This window comes from Hypomesus transpacificus, chromosome 12, assembly GCF_021917145.1.
Source record: "Hypomesus transpacificus isolate Combined female chromosome 12, fHypTra1, whole genome shotgun sequence".
Classification (NCBI taxonomy): Eukaryota; Metazoa; Chordata; class Actinopteri; order Osmeriformes; family Osmeridae; genus Hypomesus; species Hypomesus transpacificus.
The window spans coordinates 9,833,757-9,852,957 of NC_061071.1; the positions used below are offsets into that span (position 1 = coordinate 9,833,757).

The 19,201-nt window shown below is 47.6% G+C and overlaps 1 protein-coding gene across 1 annotated transcript; it reads right to left on the minus strand.

Moving 5' to 3' along the window:
- Positions 1-9,983: 9,983 nt before the first annotated feature.
- Positions 9,984-18,339, minus strand: cavin2b (caveolae associated protein 2b). Its single transcript, XM_047031155.1, has 5 exons — positions 17,553-18,339; positions 17,322-17,423; positions 10,768-11,037; positions 10,480-10,650; positions 9,984-10,402 (listed from the first exon to the last, which is right to left on the minus strand). The coding sequence occupies exons 1-5, from the start codon at positions 18,006-18,008 to the stop codon at positions 10,130-10,132; spliced, it is 1,272 nt and encodes a 423-aa protein (XP_046887111.1). The 5' UTR covers positions 18,009-18,339; the 3' UTR covers positions 9,984-10,129.
- Between the last annotated feature and the right edge of the window lie 862 nt (positions 18,340-19,201).

Sequence of the window (19,201 nt, forward strand, 5' to 3'; positions counted from 1 at the left end):
CCTTCGCAGAAAACATGGAGTTAATTAAAGGACAAATGTTCTGTCCTCTTTATCGCCTTCCATTTTTTATTTTCTCTCTCGCTCCCCTTGAATCTTTTGGCTCGCACACACCCACATGCGCACACACACACACATACACACACTGCCCAGCCCTGTGGGCGCCAGGGAAATGACAGGCCTGCCTCTCTCTCTGACACTCCCAGTGCCCAGGGACCTGTCCCAAACCTGAAGGTCAACACCTTCTATCTGCCCTCTCCTCACTCACTCACCGTGCCCTCCATGCCCCAGTTCTACAGTGTCTAGTTATGCATCTCATTCATGTCTCCATGTCTCATTTAAGCATTATTGTCTTCCCAGCTCTTTTCAGATCTCAAGGAGGTAGTGTATGAGGTCAGAGGAGTAACTAAGGAGAAATCTACTTAAATTATATTAATGTTAGTTTCAGTCAACTTTCTCTCTCCTTTTCTTTCTCTCTCTCTTTCTCTCTCTCTAACACACACACACACACACACACACACACACACACACACACACACACACACACATACACACAGACCAAACAAACACGCAAACACATAAAAACACTGACACACACAAACACACACAAACACACACACACAAACTAAAAGAAGGCCTTTTGAGAATAAGGGGGAAAAAAACATTGACGTTTTCATAGTAACAGAGTCAGATCTCCCTGTGATAAGGATCTTTGGCTCGGTCGTTTGTTTATGTTCAAGCCCATGGAGGCTTCCAGCAGTGTCTGTGGAGGCAAGCCGGCGCTCAGACAGAGTTGAACAACCCTGGGTTGATGACCTGCTCTGTCTGCCACTGAGCAGCAAGCAGCCTCCTCGGCTGAGACGTCCTGATCCCTGTTACGTGCCCGGAGCATGTGTACACTGGTTTTGTTTTCCATCTGAAAACTATTGTAAACACTCCTCCTATACAGTCCTTCTGTCAAAAGAGTGGAGGGAAGTGTTTTGGGCTCTGAATGTGAGGTTAGCTATGGCATTTCATTAATGTTTATACGTGTAATTTATTATTGTGAACCTTTAATTGTGTGTTTCTGTAAGAACAATCGCGAAATTCAAAGTGCCCTGTCAACTTCCTTAGCCGTCTGAAATGTGAATAAAGTCAATTCATTCACAACCATTTCTTTCTAGATTTCTCTCCTGGCACTATGGAAACCACCTATTGTGACATCATCGTTGGGGATTCCCCTCCTTACTTCCAAATATGGGTGGGAAGACTGGCCCAGTTAAAGCTGAGCAGGGTTGCATGGATACCTCAGTGTGTGTGTGTGTGTGTGTGTGTGTCTGCAATAACAAGATGTCTGTAGCTGACCTGCAGTCTGCATCCTGCCAGGAATAAATGGAAAAATCGGCAAGAATGTCGAGAATTTGAAGAGGCATTCTCTCCCTGCAGGTTCAAAGACTAGTGTGTGCTTCTCATCAAAGCACTTCATGTTTATGAATGGCTTCTTGGAGAAATTCCTTCTTGTTACACAAAACACTTGTGAGACATGATGAGTCTTTATCTAACTGACAATTATGGGATTTTTTAAATAAAAATTACATTGTGTATATAGAAATGTATAAAATATTGTAGTAAAGGACAATGTATACATCATTATCTGTTCTCTCTCTTAAGCTCTTCCATCATTCAGGTCATACAAAATACTGTACAGTAGATCAATAAATTGTACAAATTATTGAAAATGTATTTTGTTGGTATTGTCTACACTACAGCAACCGGCCAGTGTGTGATGGCCAGTTTCAAGTTTGTAAACATAACCTTTGTATGTGTGTGTGACACGTGTGTGTGCAAGTGCTGAAATTCCTTTCAATGAATCCATGATGTGGATTGCTATTAGATTGAGCCGTAACACACACACACAAACACCTTTGACACTGTGATGTCTAACATGACATTCTCTCCATTCTGTTTGTCCTTCCCAGTCATGGGGGGGATGTCAGCCCTAGATTCCTCAACCGGTCATCCGTAGAACCCATTCCAGAATGTCTCCAGTTCCTAGTTCTATTTTAGAGTTTTATACGGGAAAACACTCACCTCAGCATTCCGATGAGGTCATTGCAAACAATTACTGTTCCCCTGGGTGATGACACACACACAGCAAATATCCCTGGAATGTCTCACCCATATACTGGAACGAAGGTGATCGTTGGCCCTGTGAAGACTTTATAGGACACTTTCCCCTTGGTGGAGGTCAGAGCAGATCTTAATGCCATCTCAGGACACTCAGGTAGAGAGAGAGAGAGAGAGAGAGAGAGAGAGAGAGAGAGAGAGAGAGAGAGAGAGAGAGAGAGAGAGAGATGAAAGAAAGAAAGAAAGAAAGGAAGAACGAAAGAGGTAACTGAAAACATGTATAGACAAATTTAGAGCCCTTGTCTGTCTTACTTTAACAGTCAATACTGGGTCCAAATGCATACAAAAATTGCACTTAAAAACGTTTTCGTTGCCAAGCATCAAACCAATGGACTGTTACCACCTACCTGACACTTGAGGCAAACTCAAGCTAAAACTAAAGTGCTTAGAAGTATTTCAAATTCTATTTTTTATCCATGGTCTGGAATGAGTTACCCAGTCTCTCTGAATGACCCCCTGCACACACACACACACACACACACTCACACATACTATGGCTCTGTAATGGGATCTACAGTCCCAGGAGAGGCCAGTGAGACATGAGTCAAAGACAGCTAATGTGATGATTCAGGTCCATCAGCGCTCGTTTCCACGGCTCCCTGTGTTCAGTGGGGGTGACATCATCTCTGAGCGACGGAGTGATGGAGATGGAATTGATCCTCTCACTGACTGGTTCTAATCTGCTGAGAGACTCACTCTGGGGTATTGGCTCAGATGAACATCCATCACCTTTCAGCACAGTGCAACTGTATGTAAATACGATGGCTGCTATTGTGGAGCAGACAGTTTCCTGGTCTACATTGGTGACACTCTACCATAAGGCTTACATTAAACAAGGAAGTACATCAACCATGCAGTCTACAAAGCATGCAAGCTTGAAGTGTGCCACCAGCTTTAATTGAGACAGTCGAGTGAGTGACAGACGATTGAGGTAGTGATTGACTGAGCCACACTGACTGACTGGGGCACATCCTAAATGAAGCCTTTGGCAGATTGACTGTAATCACACCCTAGCAATGTCCCCTCGGATGACAACCAATCCGTAACATGCTGGACCGGAGAGGGGAGGAGCTTAACCCCCCCCCCCCCCCCCCCCCCCCCCCCCCCCCCCCCCGGGTTCCTCTACCCCTCTACGGTGCTGGAGAGCTGCTGGGTATGAGGTCATGTCCTGCTCCATCTGACTACATCACATCAGCAGCTAATGACAATGAATGGGACGCTCTGTTAAAAGCCCACCGTCTGCTCTCCATACACATGCCTCTGGCTGGAGAGAGGGGGGGGGGGAGAGAGAGGGGAGAGAGAAGGGGAGGGGGAGGAGAGAAATCAGAGGTGAGGGTGAGGGAGGGAGTGGGAACTGGAAGGAATTAAATAGACAGAAAAAGAGGGATAGGGAGAGAGAGAGACAGAGAGAGAGAGAGGGAGGGGCAGTGGTTATGGGAAGGAAGTGGGTGACAGGAGGAGTGGTAGAGGGTGGAGGCAGAGAATAAGAGAGGGTGTGAGAGGAGAGCTGGGGGAGGAAGGAGGGGACAGAGCAGGAGTGAAGGGTGAAACGGAGAGGTAGTGTGTGTGTGTCTGTGTGGGATCAGATCAGATCAGCCAGGGACAGGACACGAGAAAGGAAGTCTGAGGAGGAAAGGAGACAAACAGAGAAGATAGAGAGGCAGGGAGGCAGGAGGAGGGGAGGAAGAGGTCTACTGTATGATAGGGAGGCAGGTGGAGGGGAGGCAGAGGTCTACTGTATGATAGAGAGGCAGGGAGGCAGGAGGAGGGGAGGCAGGGGTCTACTGTATGATAGGGAGGCAGGGAGGCAGGAGGGGGGGAGACAGAGGTCTACTGTATGATAGGGAGGCAGGGAGGCAGGGGGAGGGGAGGCAGAGGTGTACTGTATGATAGGGAGGCAGGGAGGCAGGAGGAGGGGAGGCAGGGGTCTACTGTATGATAGGGAGGCAGGGAGGCAGGAGGAGGGGAGGCAGGGGTCTACTGTATGATAGGGAGGCAGGGAGGGAGGGATGCAGGAGGAGGGGAGGCAGAGGTCTACTGTATGATAGGGAGGCAGGGAGGCAGGAGGAGGGGAGGCAGGGGTCTACTGTATGATAGGGAGGCAGGGAGGGAGGGATGCAGGAGGAGGGGAGGCAGAGGTCTACTGTATGATAGGGAGGCAGGGAGGCAGGAGGAGGGGAGGCAGAGGTCTACTGTATGATAGGGAGGCAGGAGGAGGGGAGGCAGAGGTCTACTGTATGATTGGGAGGCAGGGAGGCAAGAGGAGGGGAGGCAGAGCTCTGCTGTATGAAAGCGTGGCAGGGAGGCAGGAGGAGGGGAGGCAGAGGTCTACTCTATGGTAGGGAGGCAGGGAGGTAGGAGGAGGGGAGGCTGAAGTCTACTGTATGTAGCTAATCAAATGACCATCACTGGGTTATGGATCCCATCATTATACAGAGCAGAAGTTGTTTTGTCTCGCTGTGGGATGGATGGGACATTATGTTTCTTTACAGTTCGTTGGAGAAAAAAACTGTACATTTTCCCACAGCAATTTAGCTACATTTACTAAATGGGGTGTGTGTTTAACATAGGCTTAGGACAGCTTTATGTTAAAGGCACCTCCAGGGAATGACATCATCATTGATGATGTAATAGACCGATTCCAGACTTCCTCCAGACTATGATTCTGAATATTTGTTCAGTATTTTTCACAAATGGTTAATTTCATGAAATGTGTGGTTCCAGACAACCATTGACATGGATGGATGGGGCAGACGAACTCAAGATCCAACTGAAAAACGATGATTTCTGTTTCATGAAAACAGATTAGTTATAAATCACCTTTAACCCAAAATCTCTAGGAAACATTGTGGCCTCACTAGTCAGGCAAACGACCCATTTAACAGGCCAGTCGTGGACTCTGAAACAACGGAATCTGCCAGTAAAATTCCTGCTCAGTTTGAGTCCCCTGGCCAGTGAACCATGACATCATAAGGATCGTGGCTGAGGAGAAGGTGACTCGTCAAGGCTGTCTGACTAGACGCTGAGACTCAAGAACGGGACCGATACTGCTGGATTGTTTCAGAGCGTTATGTGGGGGTTTGTGCTGTGTTGTCAGCTGCATCAGACGGCTGAGTTACATTCATACTAAGTTGTGTTCCGCACATGGAATGTTGATGATGTGAAGTGATGTGGAGTTCTTTGTTGGTTGTTTAATTTCATGATTTTTTTATCTCACATTCAGTTTAGTTATTGATTCATAAATGCGTTGATTATTTCCAGATTTGTCCATTCATCCACTGGTGGGAAGCGGGTGGTGAAGATCAAGTATTTGTCGTATTTGTTCATTCAGTCATTCATTTGTTTATCCATCCATTCATATATTCATTCATTCATGCATTCTCTCCGTTGGAGTTATTCACTTCTGAGGGGGTGGTTTACCCATGCTCAGACTGTAGACGTGTCTGGTGATTCACACCTCCGGGTCCACACCCTCCGCCACTGTGGCGCCATCACACCATGTCAAACATCCAATCAGCTCTCAGCACCAACCCAGGACTGACCACAGATCAAAGATGGGAAGTGTGGGAAGAAATCCCCTTCTGTTAATTCCGCCTCCCCTTCCTCTCGCCCCCTCGCATCCTATCCCACAATGCCTTGAGTCTCGTCCTCAGAACCTAGTCCGCCCACGCAGGTGAGTCACTGTCCTGAACTCCACCAGGTGATGTTTGGGTCCAGGCCTGTCATTCTAGATAGTGTCAGTGCCTGCAGTGTACATCCTGCTAAGGTTGTCACTGAAGAGGAAGACAATCTCAGACATTGTACATTGTTAAGCTGCTTCATGCTTGAACATAGGCAAAACCAGTCAAATCTTGCCTTATCTCTTGGCCTGGAGCAATGCTTCTATTAACACAGCAAGTCACTGCGTGGGTAGGGTCATTGGATTTAATAGTGAACATACATACATTAGACACACAGTCTAAACATGTTTACTTTTAAAAACCACAAGCAGAGATACTGAACCCAGACAATGAGTCACCCTGGGCCTTGTCTAGGTCTCCTGGCTCCTGTGTCCCTAGGCAAGGATGAAGAGGGGGAGAGAGGAGAGGAGGTGAGGAGGAGAGAGGAGGAGAGGCAAACAGAGGTGAGGAGACGAGAAGATAGGAGTGGTGAGGAAAGGAGTATACAAGGAGAGGGGGGACAAGGGGAGGAAAAACTATGAAGGGTGAGAAGATAGAGGAGGAGAAGGAGGAGAAGAGCAGATTGTGGAGAGAGAAAGCGTTGGAGGGGAGGAGAGGGGGAAGTCGACTGGGGCAGAGGGAACTGAGTGGGGAGGAGAGGTGGAAAGGGAATGAGGAGACGTTGAGGTTGTGATGCACCCCCGCACAGACCCCCCACCTCAGTCAGACACTGGTCGCCCACACACCACATGGACGCCCCTGACTCATCTGTCTAGGGGCTGGCGGACAGGACGTGACATCACATAGTTCCCACATCTGATCTATCCAATCAAGAACCAGCTTACCATACTGTAGGCCCAATTCTTACACAGCTGCAACCAATCAACTCCAGTCGCTTGTCACATGTGTGGCGATTCCCTCAAAAGGAGAGTGTTTAGCTTGTGTTCTGCTCCTCTCTCTTACCAACCGTCTCTGGAGGAGGGGATCCCTCTCTGAATTGCTCCTCCCAAGGTTTCTTCCATTTTTTCTCCCGGTGGGAGTTTTTCTGGGAGTTTTTCCTTGTCTTCCTTGAGGGTTTAGGTTGGTTGAGGGGCAGTTCTATGGGCGCATGTGAAGCCCTCTGTGACATGCTTGCGTGTAAAAAGGGCTATACAAATAAATTTGATTTGATTTGATTTGAAATTTGAGAGAAGGATCTCTGTTAAGACTATTAGAACAAGGCTACGCTTATAACAATGGACCAGCGGTTGTAGAAAGGTGAAGACAAGGATCACGGTTAAGACTATTGGAACAGGGTCTGTGTTTTTAATCGTACTTTATCTTTATTGCTTGGTAAAAAAAAAAAAAAGAACAAACTGCTGGTTATTGTTGGTATGGACCTGTTCACTGGTCTTCAGTCCCCATATCAAAAGGAAAAAATTATTCCCTAGATAAGTGCGTGGACATCCACAACCACAGGCAAAATACATATCCTCATCATATCTCTAAACCCTACCCCCTTCCCACATCGTCAACGATTTTTCTGAATGAAGCTACAGGTAAAAATATTTGTTGTAGATTATTTGATGTACCGCGCCACCTCGTGGTCAAAGATGCTTGGCACACTATTGCCTGATCGCTGACAGAGAAAATACTCCAGTTGGAGCAGTACCAAACAAAGCCCACTAGACGGCAGTATATATCTATATCAGCACCATTTCTTGTTCAGGAGGGGAAAATTAAAAATGAAAAAGGAAAATAAAGTGATGTCACAATTTAGACATTCCATCTGGAAACCAGAGTTCCAAAGAAGTGATTCAGAGTTCTTTAGTTCCAGAGTTCTTGAACTTTCTTTTGTACATTTTACACTTTAGTACACTATTTTATCCAAGCAACATACAAACAGGTGTACTACTCTCACCAATACCTTTACTCACGCATTTTCAACAGGCGCATCTGATTGGCTAAAGATTTCTCTTTGTTAAACTGGTCTGCCAACTGAAAAGTGCTGAACTTCACAATGCCTGGTTCATAGATAGAATATGGGTGTGATTTATTTCTCAAAGGTTGAATACAATGTGCTAACCTGCAAGACCTGAGTGGGGGAAAGTGCATGGCCTTTCATAGCTTTGAGGCAGTGTTGTTGTAGGACACAGGAACAGCTGGTGGTGGTTGCTCTCCATGTTTGAGTTTTTGACTAAAAGTGTTCTTCCTCTGCTCCTTGATGTATGATGGGAGTCAGATGGCTGAGCGGTGAGGGAGTCGGGCTAGTAATCAGAAGGTTGCCGGATTGATTCCCCGCCATGCCAAATGACGTTGTGTCCTTGGGCAAGGCACTTCACCCTACTTGCCTTGGGGGAGTGTCCCTGCTAAATGACTAAATGTAATGTAAATGTAAAATGATAATCCCAGATTGAATACTATCAGTTAGTCAACTCATCTGATAGTATCAACTCATGTCAGATCTGGGATTTCTAAGGAAGGGTGGAAGGGAGGAAGTTTTGGACACATTTAGCCCTAGAACATGTCCTCAACCTGGGAAACCAGTTTGGACCGGATAACTTCCCAGTATGCCAATGACATGATCTGATGGGCCAGCTACCACAGTGACAACAGGAAACTAGCGACTTGGAAACCAGACATCCAATAAGGAGGCATGTAGACCTACAGTCCAGAAGCCTGGACAGTCTGAGGACACTCCTAGGTTCATGTACAGATTAAGACGCTCTAAGGGAATCCTCCCCATTGGATGTTCCCCTACCCAGGACCTGGTTTGCTAATTGGCATGAGATCTCCTCCAGGATTTCACCTCATGGGAACCCTGTAGGTCTAAGCTTATTTCCTGAACCTGTGGAGGATCTAATCTCAGTCTAGTTCAAGTCTGTCGCCTTCCCAGCTCGTAAAACTAGCCAAGGGCAAGATCGACTGTCATTAAAAGGGTTACCATGGGTACGGTCTCTCTAGTAATCCAAGGAAATGAATGGGGAGGCTCTGGAGGAGGGGTCAGCTACAAGTTCTTTATTTAGTTTTTATTCGGAGTAATCCCAAAGAGGGGTGTTGTGTTTGAAACAGCAACAACACAATGAGAGACCATGGCTGTCATCACAGTAATACAACAGTTACAGTCGTAAACCACATCCTCAAGAGAAACTTCTTTGGCATCAGAGATAACGTCTTTATCCGTGAAACATGTCGAGCTATTATAGAAATGACACAACACTTTGGTAACACGTTACTTAAAGCCAAAATAACTCACAGTATGACTTCGATACCTACTTCCAATTCCTCATCTACTGCTAGTATCTCATTTCTATGACTGTTGTCAGCAGACTCGGAGATGAAGAATAGGATGTGGACATTGTGCTGTGGGGGGCTTTTTTGAGGTCATAACAGTGCAGGACACTGCTCACAATGGTGCCTTTCACCTGTTGGCTTAAAGGAACGAGTCACCAGTTCTTTTATATATTATTCACACAACATAGGTTAGCATTGGGATACATACAGACACATAGTTTCATTTAGCGTTAGCTTAAGGAGATTTTAATATTTCACACATCCTCATCCCGCTTCACATGTGGTACAGACACCTGCCCCGGAATACACACAAACGATAGCGTACACACTAACACACACTAACACACACACACACACTAACGCACACTAACACACACACCAACAAACACACACACTAACACACACGCAGACAGACACCCACACACACACACAACCCCCCCCCCCCCACCCCACCGACATACACAGATGCAGAACACAGAACACAAACCTACTTACAAGCACACACTGACACACACACACGGACATACGCATGCAAACACACAAATCACACTCAGAAACACACATTAGGATAGACAAACATGACGTGCTATTGCTTCAATGTGTGTGAGTATGAAACTGATGGCAGGTGCCTGGACCCGACAGGGGATTCTAGAGAGGATTTGTCGTTGTACAAGAAGGGGATGCTAGTAGATTATACTAAATGTGTGCCTAAAGGTAAGTGAGAGTATGGAGTGCCAGTTTGTGTGTGTGTGAGGGTGGAGTAAAGGGAATGCTCTAAGAAGTGATTCTTTCAGGGTGGGCCTCCTCCACTGGGCTCTCCTTCTCCTTCTCCTCTTTCTGCTCCACCTCCTTCAGCTCCACCTCTGTCTTCTCCTCCTCTTCCTGCTCCACCACTATTTCCTTCTCATTCTGCCCCTCCTCTGTTTCCTCCTCCTCTTCTTCCTGATTGCAGGGCGGGGCTGACAGGGAATCTTCCTGCGGGAGGGTGGCGGAGAGGGCATACGCCTCACTCACTTCCTCCCTCACTTCCTCCCTCACCAACAGCTCCTCCTTGGAATGTCGGATTCCGGAATCTCCTCAGATTCTGGAACACCATTGGACTCTGCAGCACCTGGCTCCTCCCTCTCCAGGGCGTTGCCTACGTCCTCGAGCTCTGGGGCCAGCTGGGTGTGCACCTCAGTGAAGGTGAGATCCTGGTTGGGGCTGCCCACCGGGGAGAGCTCGATGGAGGCCACGGCGCTAGGAGAGCCCTCGGTCTGAGACGAGGCCTCCGCCTCGGCTTCATGCGGGCCCTCCGACCCCCGCCTCTGTGAAGAGAGGGTTGGAGGGTTAGAGAGAGAATCACTCCTGGCATGTGTGTTTGTGTGTGTGTGTGTGTACTTGCCTTCCTGATGCTGAAGGTGAGAGGGGACACCTTGAAGAGGCTCTTCTGGTTGTTGGGAGTCAGGCTCTTCTTGATCTTGTCTCGTTTCTCCTGAGACACGATCTTGGTGCTGATCTTGGTCATCTTCTTCTCTATGTTCTGTTTGGAGAAGGCCCTCTTCAAGCTGTCCACCTGGAGGACCAAACCAAGATAGTCTTTACCAAGCTCTTTCTCACTTTCTCTCCCTCTCACCCCCCCCACCCTTTCTCTCTTTCTCTCCCTCCCTCTATCCCTCCCTCCATCACCCACCTTCTTCAAGCTGGAACGTTTGAACTTATCAGCCCTGGATCTCTCCAGTGGCTCTCCTGACAGCTCGTGTAATTCCTCCAGCCCCTCCTCCTCATTCTCCGCCTCCAGCCCCACATCCTCGTCCGAGGACAGGTCGATGGTGTGGAGCCCCTCCTCCTGAGAGCGGTTGGCGTCGACCACGACAGACTTGGACTCCTCCCCCTCCTCTAGCTCATGAGGGAACGGGACTGGCTCCTTCACAAACACACTGGAGGGAATCTCGTTCTCCTCCTACAGGGAGAGAGAGAAAGAGGCCAAGAGTGAGAAAAGAGGGAAAGGAGCAGAGGAAGGTGAAAGAAGGAGGAAGAGGATGAAGAGGAGCATAGGGAGGGAGATTGACAGAGAGAGTGGTAAGCAGTAGGAGAGGTGGGACCATGAAAGGAGGAAGGAAGAGAAGGGTGAGAGTTGGTACAGAACGAGAGAGGAGGACGTTCTCCATTCACATGCCTCTGCTGTGTGCATATAATGACAGAAAACATATTCTACTTGGCTGAGGAAACAGTGTGTCCCTCTCTCTCTCCCTCTCTCTCACACACACACACACACACACACACATGGAATGGACCAACTCATTATGGACTGTGATCATGACAACCAAGCTGCTGGTAACTTTGGAATGCTGATGATGTATAACAAAAGCTTGCGAGTTTCGACACCACTTATTGGATTCCGTTAAACAGGGCAGAGACAGTAGTGGACCTACAAGTCAGTGTGTCTGTTTAGTGGTTCTCAAACTGTTGGATTGTGTGTTAGGGGTGCGGTTGTTCAGTGAATGTGTGTTTGTGTGTGTGGGGGGGGGCAGTGTTTTATTACTGTAGAGTAAAGATTAGATTGTAAAACGAGGTGAGCCTGGCATGTTTTTATTTTGTGGTGAAATAATCAGCTTTTCTCCCTTTAAAGAGTTTGCATACCCCTCCATATTGGACCCACACAAGGCCAGAAAGTCTCTGCAATGTGGATGGAATGTACAAGTTACACATACACTCTCATGCACACGCACACGCACACACACGCGGGTGGAAACACAGTCCTACCATGATAAGGGTCCTGTGGCTGAGCAAGGCTGCACCATTGGCAACTAAACTATCACTGATAGATAATGCACGTCACAAAGGACACACACACACACACATGCAATGGGATGTTGGAAACAAGGCACAAGAATGGTTAGAAACAAAGGAAGGAAGCCAAAGCATAGCTACACACACACATACACACACTCACACACACACACATAGTGGAGGGAAGGAAGCCAAGGCGAGGCAGCACTCAGAGTTTCCACCCCGAGTTGGAGGTCTGCCAGACTGGAGGTAGGAGCCACAGAGAGAGGAGAGAGGACAGAGGAGAGGAGAGAGGAGAGAGGAGAGAGGAGAGAGGAGAGAGGAGAGAGGAGAGAGGAGAGAGGAGAGAGGAGAGGACAGAGGACAGAGGACAGAGGACAGAGGACAGAGGACAGAGGACAGAGGACAGAGGACAGAGGACAGAGGACAGAGGACAGAGGACAGAGGAGAGGAAAAGAAGGAAGAAGAAAAAGGAGAGTGGAGAAAGAGAGAGGGAAGGAAAGGAAAGTGGAGAACAGAAAGTGAGGAGAAAGTGGAGAGGAAGAAGGGAGGGAGAGATGGAAGAGAGAGCGGAGAGGAGATGTGAAAGAACGGGGGACAGAGAAAGAGAGACGTGCTGAGCGGTGAAGGTGAAAGGGAGAGTAAAGGAGAGAAATAGCAGGCTGACAGTAGGTGTTGAGGTGAGGTGAAGAGAGAAGTGACTGACTCAAGGAAAATGATGGTGGAGGGGCTAGGAGTGCCACTCCCATCTTGCTGTGGTGCAACTCATATACACACACACAGACACACACAAAAATTCTGGAATGCTAGACATGTGCAGGAATTTTGGAATCTTTACCTTCAATGATAACGACTAAGATTCTCACAGCAAGGACACACTGTCGATACTGCAACATCGTTCTTGATACAAGCGCGCACACATACACACACTCACTCGTACACACAACACACAAGCACACTTTGGCCCTGTTTTCCTTATTGTCCGGTCACTTTCTAGTCTGTCTCCTCTGAAAGCAGGGGTATGTCTCAGTCTTTCTGTCACCACACTGCCCTGAAGTGAGGCTTCAATCTGAACTCAGGTCAGAACTGAAAGTCAAAAAGCCAAATCGTTCTAAAACTCTCTCGGTCTAGAACACTTCATTCCATAACACCACATAATCATTCTACGACACCTCCTCCTCATTGCAGAACACCCCCTCTTTGTGGAACATCTCCCCCTCCTCATTCTAGTACACCTCCTCCTTCTGGAACACCTCCTCCTCATTCCGCGGCTATCAAGAGCCCTCTGGCCAGCTGGTGTGGGTTGACCCAGCAGCTCACTGAAATACCATTGATAGGAAACATGGATGATGGATGTATGCGTGCCTGTTTGTGTGTGTGTGTGTGTGTAGATCACATGGTAATGGCATGATTTCAGCCTTACAGCACTGGAACAGCCTGTAAGGCAGGAAGGTTTAAACCACTCAGTAAGTCATCCCTCAAACAAACACACGCAAAGACAGACCTTCCATTCTCTTGTCATCAGAGCAGAGAAACCCCTGGGGGAGGAATTTCCTGATAAGGTTCAGAGGAACGTCCCACCTGAAACCTGGCCCCTCAGCCGTCTGGTAAGAGCTGACTACCTCCACCTGAGTTACGCTCTCATACCTGTAACGTGAGCTCACTCTCTGTGGTGCCTCTACAACACATCTGTTGTGTCTATGGTAGGCTGGGTGGGACATACCTGGCCTTTAGCTTTTGTTGCTTCCAAGTGTCCTAAAGTAGTAACACAGCTAAGCAGTACGCAGGCTTTGTCACTGTCATTTAGCATGGCATAGGTCTAGCTGTGGCATTCAGCGCAGTACAAGTGTGTGTTTGTTTACGTTTGTGTGTTTGCCTAGCTGTGACACCAAATGAGCATAGCATAAGTTAACTGTTATCATATTTTACCATGAGCCACACTCTGCTACTACAATTCATCTTAGCATTAGCCACACCAATGTTAACACTGTTGCTAACCTAGCTGCATTGTCTCAGGTATTGAGTAATCACACATACAATTCTTTTTTTTTTTTGCGTCGGTAGGGAGTTGAATCCTGTGGCTGAATCTTGTTTACTTGTTTAACACGTCAAAGATTATGCACGAGCACTGTACACTAAACACACACACACACCCACACACACCCACACACACACCCACACACACACACACACACACACACACACACACACACACACACACACACTGACAGTCCAGTATGGTATCTCTCCGTACCACGCTCAGTGGGTAGTTCTCCTCTCACTGTTATGGTAAGGGGAGAAGACTGAGAGAGTCCAGATGTCTCCCTCGTACAGCTTGTCTAAAACATGTGTATGGATGGACTGTGTGTGTGACTGTAAATGAGATGTTGCATGTTTCTTTTATTCAAACATTATTGCCCAATCGAACTAGCTAGGCAGGTTTATTTCATTGTTTCTTTCTCTTTGCTTTCTGTTTCTCTCTGTTGTTCTCTGTTTCTCTCTGTCTCTCCATTTTGCTTTCTTTTTTTTCCCATTCTCTCTCTTACAAACAAAAACAGATTTCAGATTATTTTATTTGAATGCTGATCAAGTGTGTGTGTGATGGTCACTGGCAGTAATGGTCAACATGCCGCAGGGAGGGAGAGAGGGTGTGTGTATGTGTGTATGTGTATGTATGAAAGAGAGAGAGAGCAGCAGAGAGTAAGAGACAGAGTTTGTAGAGCTTGGCAAAGGCCAACATATTGAGACAAAGGCGGCTTTTGTCTGATGTTGAGGGCATATCTGTATGTGTAGAGGACAATAATATTGGACACCCAACCCTCCACACACATACAACACACATACAGAGAGGGACGGAGGGAGAGAGTTAGAAAGAGGGATTGATGGAGATACAGATAGAGAGAGGGGGGGGGGAGTGATGAGGTTGTGGATCTTCACCGACAGGGAACCACATTCCTCACTGCACATGTAACCATGACAACCAAACCCCTCCCCAACCAATCAAATTTATCCCTAGAGGCTACCCCAAACATGGCCCCTGATACACCCACAACACACATCCACACTACACACACACACACACACACAGACACGCACACATCCCTTGGGATGATTTGGCTTGTAAATACTGCTCTTTGCATGGGAAGCATGGGACCCATTAGCATCCACATGAACTGTTGAAAACAATCAGAAAATACACTCTCACGTGCCTGAGTGTGTGTTTGTGTGAATGTGTGTGTGAGTGTATGTGTGAGTGTATGTGTGTATGTGTGTGTGTGTGTGTAAGACAGTGTTTTACTCCCCTCTAACCCACTATATTTCACACACCCCTCTGGTATTTACCCTGGCTCAGAGGAATGGCGCTGGGTGTCTCTGCCTGCCTCTGCCCCCCTAACACACACACACACACCCACCCACACACACATGCGCAACGTTATTAGACTCGGTTCAAGATCAAAACAACTTTCACTGAACCCCAGTGGAGGTAATTGAAGCTAACTGAAGCATGGTTGTTAGGCTCAAGATCCCCCTCATTGTTGTACAGGATTCCACTAATAGGGAAAGACTGAGGTAAACAGGCCCTCTTTTTGTCTGTCTCTCACACACACACACACACTAACACACATACCCTGAGACGTTTTTTCTTTACAGTGTCAATGGAAAGGCTAGTAGTGTGTTTGTGTGTGTGTGTGTGTGTGAGAGAGTTATCTCTGTCTGCTGAATGAGCCCCATGTGTGTAGAAGAATTATAACTTCACAAAGACAATGAAAAACACCCCCCATCTTCTCTCCACCCCTCTCCCTCTCTCTCTCTCTCTCTCTCTCTCTATTTCACACACTTGTTCTCCCCATTTCTCTCCCCCCACTCCTCCCTTCGGTCTCTCTCCAGGACCGTTCAGACAGTGTTCTCTGGAGGGTAAAGATAGCCATATTAGGACATGTAGTTAAAATGCTACATCCACTCACTCCATAACACAGCTCAATAAGGAGAGAGAGAGAATAGGATAGAGACATAATGGGCAGCTTTTAAAGAAGAGAGGGTGGGAAGGTAGGATTAAAAGTCGACAGACTTCAATCCATCCATCATTGGATGTACACAGTAGCAGGTGCTGGAGATTAGGGTTTGCTTTGTCAATCAAAGACAGAACAACTGGGACATCTCTCTCTTGGGTGTTAGCAGTTGTAGTTAGCAGTTAGAACGTGGTCAGCCTGACCCAGGAAGCAAACCTTGGTCACTATGTACAAACGACTTCATCTTTCTGATGAGACAATCTAGAAGCATTCTTATTTTAGCTGAAACGACAGCCAGTTCTAAATATAGAGAGACATTGGTGAGAGAGAGAGAGAGAGAGAGAGATAGAAAGAGAGAGAGAGAGAGAGAGGGTGAGGAACAGAGAAAGACAGAGAGAGAGAAAAAGAGAGAGAGAAAAAGGAAGAGAGATGCTGCCCAAACTTAAGGAATGTGCAGACTCTTTCACAAGGACACTGCTTATTCAAACCTGTACGTGTGTGTGTGTGTGCCTGTGTCAGTGTGTGTGTGTGTGCCTGTGTCAGTGTGTGGGTGTGTGCATCAGTAGCCCTCCAGCAAGAAAGAATATCGCTAAAAAGTTCTCTGCAGTGTTAGAAGTGTCACATACACTCTAAACTGTTGGACTTCTTGGTTGAGTTGGAGAATATACTGAACAAGAGATCACACTGTACACACTACACACGCCAAGCACACACCACACACTAATACACCATACACACTACACACACCACACACTACTACACCATACACACTACACACACCACACACTACTACACTATACACACGTCTCTCCTTTTCCAGACCTCTTGTCCTCCTAACTGACTCCTGACTCTTCCACTGCCACACCCTGCTTGAGCCACAGGGAACACCCCCCCCCCCCCCTCTGTCTCTCTGTGCCTCAAGCAGACATGCTTTCCTTCTCCCTCCGTCTCTGCCCTCCTCCCTCCTTCTCTCCATGGAAGTATTGAGTCACAAACTGACTGGAGTAACACACACACATACACTGGCACACAGATAGACATATGTACACACACACAAACATAAACAAGGACAAACTGTCAAATCCTGATAGTCAAATCACATACATGCGTGTTCATGTTCTAACATAATTTGCTTCTCTTGAAGAACTTTGGCCACGCCCACAACAGTTCTCATCAAAATTAAGGTATCCCCTTTCATCTCTCTGTCTCTGTTTACCTGTCTTTTTTTCACTTTGCCTTTCCCTCTCTTTCAATCCATTCATTTGTCTTTATCTCTCTTTCTCTTTACCTCTGCAATCTGACCATGCTTTCACCCAGAAGGCGAGTTCCCATGAACAAGATCAAATGTGTGACTCACAAGCATACAATCTTTATCTCTCTGTCTCTCACTCGTAAAAAACTAAAATTGTCGGCCCTCTCACACACACACAGAAACCCCACTGACCTGGAATATGAGCACTTTGAAGTTGTTTCTCTTCAGCAGGTGGGCGTGGTTAGCCTCCAGTTTCTTTACCTGCCCACCTTGACGCTCCATCCTGTCTCGAACCTGGAACACACACACACGTCAAACACAACCAAGGATCTTTCTTTCTCACTGTTTTCAACAATCACTCACCCCCCCCCCCCCCCACGCACACACACACACACCAACTCACTATCCATGCATTCTCCTCACCTCTTTCATGGTCACAGAGACTTTACGGCTCTTGTCCAGCAGCTTGCTGACGGTGTTGGAGGTGTGTGTGTGGCTCTTGGACAGCTTGGTCATGTCTGCCTGGATCCCTCTCACAGCTCCTTCCATCTCCGCCTGACGGCCCTCCATCTTGTGCTGGTTTTCCTGGACGGTGTCCAGCATGTTCACCAGCTTGTCCAGCAGGGTCAGCACCGTGATGGCGTTGACTGGGCCAGAGGCGACCGTGGCTGGGTTCATCCCAGGGCTGGAACCCTCCTTGATGGCGGGACTCCCTGGAGCTCCATGGTCGGAGCTAGCGTTGGCTGCTCCGCTGCCCGAGGTTGTGAGGCTGTGGCTGGGGGAGGGTGGGTCGGGCTCTGGGCTGGGGACCACGAGATCTTGGCTCTGGTGTGTGCTCACCATGCTGCTTCTCTCTGCCTGGACGAAGTCTTCACACATAGCTGGCTCTGCTCAGTCTGGGTACACCCCGTCACACAAGCAGCAGACACACGCACAGAAAACAGCTCTACCCTCTCTCTCTCCCTCCTTCTCTCTCTCTCCTGGGTGTGTGAGAGAGTGGCCGTGTGTGTTCCGAATTACGTTGTTTGCTTTGCAGGCGAGCTGGAGGTTTGGGTCCGGAGTTTTCCACCTCTCTCCCACTTGTTGTTCCTGGGGAAAACTTTCCTGTGTTCAGCCTTCAGTCCACACCCCTTTTTTCAATCACCCTCTCTCTCTCTCTCTCTCTCTCTCTCTCTCTCTCTCTCTCTCTCTCTCGCTCCTCTGACTCACACACAACCAGAGCAGCTTTGCCCCCGAGTTAAAAGCCTCTCCCACAGCGAGAAGGAGGAGCCTGTTGCCACGGCAGCAGACCCAGCCCAGCGCTTTAGAGTGTGTTTGTGTATGAGAAAGGGACAGGGAGGGAGAGTGAATTGTGTGTGTTCTTTGAAGACAACTTTACAGTATATCACTTTCTTCAGGAAAAACAACATCTGTTTCACTCTTGCTGGCGACAGTTCTCACTCTGACAGCATGTGTGTCTGTGTGTGTGTGTGTGTATGTAGGGTATGGAACCATGTTTAAACAGTGAAGTCATCTGTGCCAGAGTGGAACCTCTTCCTACTCTCCCTGCTTAGAGAGAGAGAGGTGTCTAGTATGACCCACTGTGACCCACAGTAACAGACAGGACACACACACACACACACACACACAGTGAGCTCCCCTGAGGGGAAGGAAGAGAGAGGTGACATCACAGAGGTTCCAAACAACAATACAGTGAGTAGGAAACCAGAAACATTATGGCCTTTCAGCGTGTGTGTGTGTGTGTATGTGTGTGTGTGTGCGTGCAATGCATACTGTGAAAACATGGGTTGATGGGAACGGAAGAGATACTATCCCTAACTCCCAATCTTCACACACCCTACTTAGACACACACACACAAAAACACACGGTCTCACAAACACAATCGCAATCAACACATACAGCTGCAATGTTTATTACACACACACACATGCACGCACGCGTACACCTTTTGGATATATTATTCTTTAGCATGAAATCCCAGCCTGGGGAGTTGTGTTTGAATGAAGGAGGGAGAGGGGGGTAGAAAGAGTGTTAGGAAAAGGGGATGGACATAATTAGTTATGGACAGAGA